Below are 3,623 nucleotides of genomic sequence, written 5' to 3' on the forward strand. Positions count from 1 at the left end.
TGTTAGGTTGAGAGCTAATCCTCTCCCTTAATATGTTTATCTCCCTTCTCACTTTTGTATCACAATTTCTTAACATATTTTTCTAAAAAATATATAAATAACCCATGGAAGAGACTTATACCTTTTTTAGGAAGAGGTAAAGAAGAGATATACTTTTTAAGACAAATATCAATTTAAATCTATAAACTTTGAAGGTTGTATCAAAAACTCTAAACTAATAAATAATTGTATTGACTTAAACCTTGAACTTTGTGAATTGTATCGATTTAAATCCTAAATTAATAATCGTATCAATTTAAACCCTAAATTTTAAAAGTTGTATCAAATTAAACCCTTCATTATGTTTTGTGTGATATTTTTCAAACTAAATCTGAAAAAATGTTAAATTGATATAATTATGAAAGTTTAGAGTTTAAAGTATGTTAATACATACTTATAAAAGTTCAAAGTTTAAATTAATACAACGTCTAAAGTTTAATAGTATAAATTAAAATTTTCCCTACTTTTCATTTTTTATTTTTTGAAATTAACTAAGAGACCATACTTTTTTGAAAGGTATTGTAATTAAAGTGTAGATGAGAGAATCGAATCTCAAACCTCGAGGTCTATAGTACAAAAATAATACCAGTTGAATTACGCTCTTGTCGGCCATACTTAGATGAACAACAAAAGTAACATTAATAACCCATTACCATTGCCAAAAGCTATATTCATAAACATTACAACTTGACATTTTTTCATCTAATAAAATCCATAACCTTAGGAGACACCTTACAAACTTTGCCCCAAAAAACATTTCCCTTTAAAGCTTAAATAATTTAACTTTAATACCAAAAAAAAAAAATGGAAAAAACCACTCCCCACCCATCCAAGTTAATAATGTAGGGGCTTCGAGCAGCCCTTTTAGTCATGTGCCCTCACGTTTTTCTTTAAAAATAAAAACTAAAAAAGATTTTTTTTTTTTTAAAAAAAAAAAGGCTTTTTTTTTTCTTTTTCATTTTTTAAATAGAAAATAAGCCCAAAGGGGTGCCCCCCCCTCCATTTAGAGGGAAAGTGTCGTTCCAGTTAGAGCTGGCCAAAAGAGTGAGCCAGGTAAGCAAGTGACCCCACAAGTGGTGCATTAATATACGTGGCAGGCTCAGACTGCTCGTAATCCGACCGTTGATCTGGGAACCTGTCGTTCTGATCGGGCCCACCCACTACTGCTCCAATCAGCAGGTTTGGATTCGGTGCTGCCGAGTTCATTACACTGAACCCTGCTGAGCATTGGATCTTCGTTGGATGAGCTCCAATCGACGGTAGTGATGATCCCCTGTGATGGATCCTTTTTGGGTACCTTGTTCCATACCCCACCATGTACGACATCTTTACAGGGTTGTCCCCAAGAAGATAGTCCACCTATACCACTCAAATTATAAAAAAATAACTCATAAAATTGATATTAAAGCCCAGTTTCAGATTAATTATAAAATTGTTAAAATCATTACAATCCGATTTTTAATCATTTTCAGAGTGATTTTTTAACATCAAAAAAGTAATAAGAAAAAAAATATTAATTTTACTCTTACCAAATAGAATGTTGCAATAATTTCACCCTCAACTTTGTTATGGTGTATTAAAAAAGACTCACATGAAATGAGTTGAATTTCCAAGATATTTTGTGATTTTTTTGTTTTTTTTAAAAAAATTAAGTCTATTATATTCATTTTATATCTAATATATTTAGTTTTATATCTACTTTGTACCAATATTTTAAAAAAAACTAAACAAACTTACTTTCTACCAATGTTTCAACGAAGAATTAAAATTTTTGACAATTAAAAAGAAAAAAGAAAAAAGAAATCAAATAGTTACTAAAAGAATGAGTACCAACTAAAATAGTATCGCTGGAGATTCGGAAAATACCTGTTTCTTGGCAATGGAGCGGAGGGTTTTGGGGGTGATGGTGGTGCCGGCGCAGTTAGCAACCATATGGGCGGAGGTCAAGTATTTGGCATAAGTTAAGAGGAGGAATGAAGTGGATGTTACATATTGCATATTACTGTCGTTCATTTTGAACAGCAACCCTCCTTCACAAACGGTAAAAAGAAAATTTTGAACTTTTTGTCTTTTTTTTTTTTTTTTCCTACTATTATACCTAAAATAAAATGAAAAAAAGTAGCCGTTAATCATCAAAATCAAAAAAGAAAACCTGGAGTGTATTTGGTAGAGGAGAAAGAAGCTCCAGGAATGAGAGAGCAAATGAAATTATCAGCATGCCCTTTGTAATCATGGAGAGATTTCATCTTTTGCACCAAAAAAGCCTGTAAGCACATCAAACAACAAAATTTTGTTACTAACAAAACAGAATTGTTTAGACTGGAAGGGAACAATGTCATTCTATTTGTCGACCTTGGAGAGAAGGATTCTCGCTCCAACGTGCTTGTTATCCCAGCCGAAAGTGTTATCGTACTCGCCGGCACCGAGTGTCTGTCCATTTACTTGAATGTAGTTGAGGTATTTGGGGTTTTTGGTAGCTCTCTGAAGCCAAGCAGCACCCCACAGAAGCTCATCCTGCAACGCAACACATTTTCTTAAAACCTCTCTTTTTATTGTTCTCATTCAAATGGAATGGTTTTGTATTTTTGTGTTTTACCTGATATCCAGAGTAAGAACAGTAAAATGGGCACACGTATTTCTTCAATCCAGTGCTGTAAGACCCTCTATACTTATCAGCAAACTCAAAGACCTTCACACACAAAAGAAAAATGATAAAAGAATAGAACTTTCATCAAAGTGCTCTGTTTTACTCTGTTTCTCTAAAGCTATGAAGGTTAGTTTTTTACATACTCTCATGGCTCTTCTGACTAGAATCTTTGAGTAGATGGGATCACTTCGGCGGAAAACCAGTGATGCGGCAGCAAGTGCGGCGGCGGTCTCGGCAGCGACCTCGGAGCCAGGGTTGTTTTTATCCACTTTGAAAACACTCCGGGGAGTGTCCATATCCTCTGGCCTTTCCCAGCAGGCATGGTCTTTGTTAGCGTCTCCGACTTGAACATAAATAGTGTCGGGGTGAACGGTGGCTTTGAGGAGATAATCAGGGGCCCAACGAATGGCTTGTTTAGCATTCTGAAGCTCTCCTTTCATCAATCCACCAAACTCGAGAACACTCCATGAAAGCATGGTGGTGGTGAAAGCCATTGGAAACCCAAACTTCACATTGTCGCCGGCGTCGTAGTAGCCACCGACTAAATCAACCTACATTGTCAAGAACCCACTTTCAGAAGTTCACATTATGAGTTCAAGCAAATAATCATAACAAAAATGGTTAAGTGGGAATGTGTCTGTGTGTGTGTGTTAAGTACCTTCATGGCAGCGCCGTCGGAGAGGCCGGAGTTCCGCCGCCATGACATTCTCTGGTTAGGCGGGAGCCTGCCGGACCTTTGGCCTTCAAAGAAGAGGATGGATTTGGTGAGGGCGTCTCTGTAGTTATGGTGGGCAGAACGAGGATGACGGTGAAAAGGGAAGCCATTGTTGCAGGGGAAGAAGCAGAGGAGGAGAAAAAACAGAGCTCTGAGGGCAGCCATTGATGGGAGCTCTGAGGGAAAGGCTGAGGAGCAGCTTTCTCTGCTACTGATGAGTAT

The 3,623-nt window shown here is 36.6% G+C and overlaps 1 protein-coding gene across 1 annotated transcript; it reads right to left on the reverse strand.

Moving 5' to 3' along the window:
- Nucleotides 1–910: 910 nt before the first annotated feature.
- Nucleotides 911–3,623, reverse strand: LOC120085280 (endoglucanase 17-like). Its single transcript, XM_039041189.1, has 7 exons — nt 3,345–3,623; nt 2,830–3,237; nt 2,636–2,728; nt 2,392–2,553; nt 2,192–2,303; nt 1,906–2,069; nt 911–1,398 (listed from the first exon to the last, which is right to left on the reverse strand). The coding sequence occupies exons 1-7, from the start codon at nt 3,564–3,566 to the stop codon at nt 1,066–1,068; spliced, it is 1,494 nt and encodes a 497-aa protein (XP_038897117.1). The 5' UTR covers nt 3,567–3,623; the 3' UTR covers nt 911–1,065.

Source organism: Benincasa hispida, chromosome 9, assembly GCF_009727055.1.
Source record: "Benincasa hispida cultivar B227 chromosome 9, ASM972705v1, whole genome shotgun sequence".
NCBI lineage: Eukaryota > Viridiplantae > Streptophyta > Magnoliopsida > Cucurbitales > Cucurbitaceae > Benincasa > Benincasa hispida.

What these genes read in the sequence shown, in the direction of transcription:
- LOC120085280 (XM_039041189.1), bottom strand. Translation starts at nt 3,566, where the DNA reads ATGGCTGCCCTCAGAGCTCTGTTTTTTCTCCTCCTCTGCTTCTTCCCC. An exon ending in CCGACGGCGCTGCCATGAAG is followed by an intron (nt 3,238 to 3,344) that starts GTACTTAACACA and finishes TTGACAATGTAG; the next exon opens with GTTGATTTAGTCGGTGGCTA. An exon ending in CTCTACCAAATACACTCCAG is followed by an intron (nt 2,070 to 2,191) that starts GTTTTCTTTTTT and finishes CCGTTTGTGAAG; the next exon opens with GAGGGTTGCTGTTCAAAATG.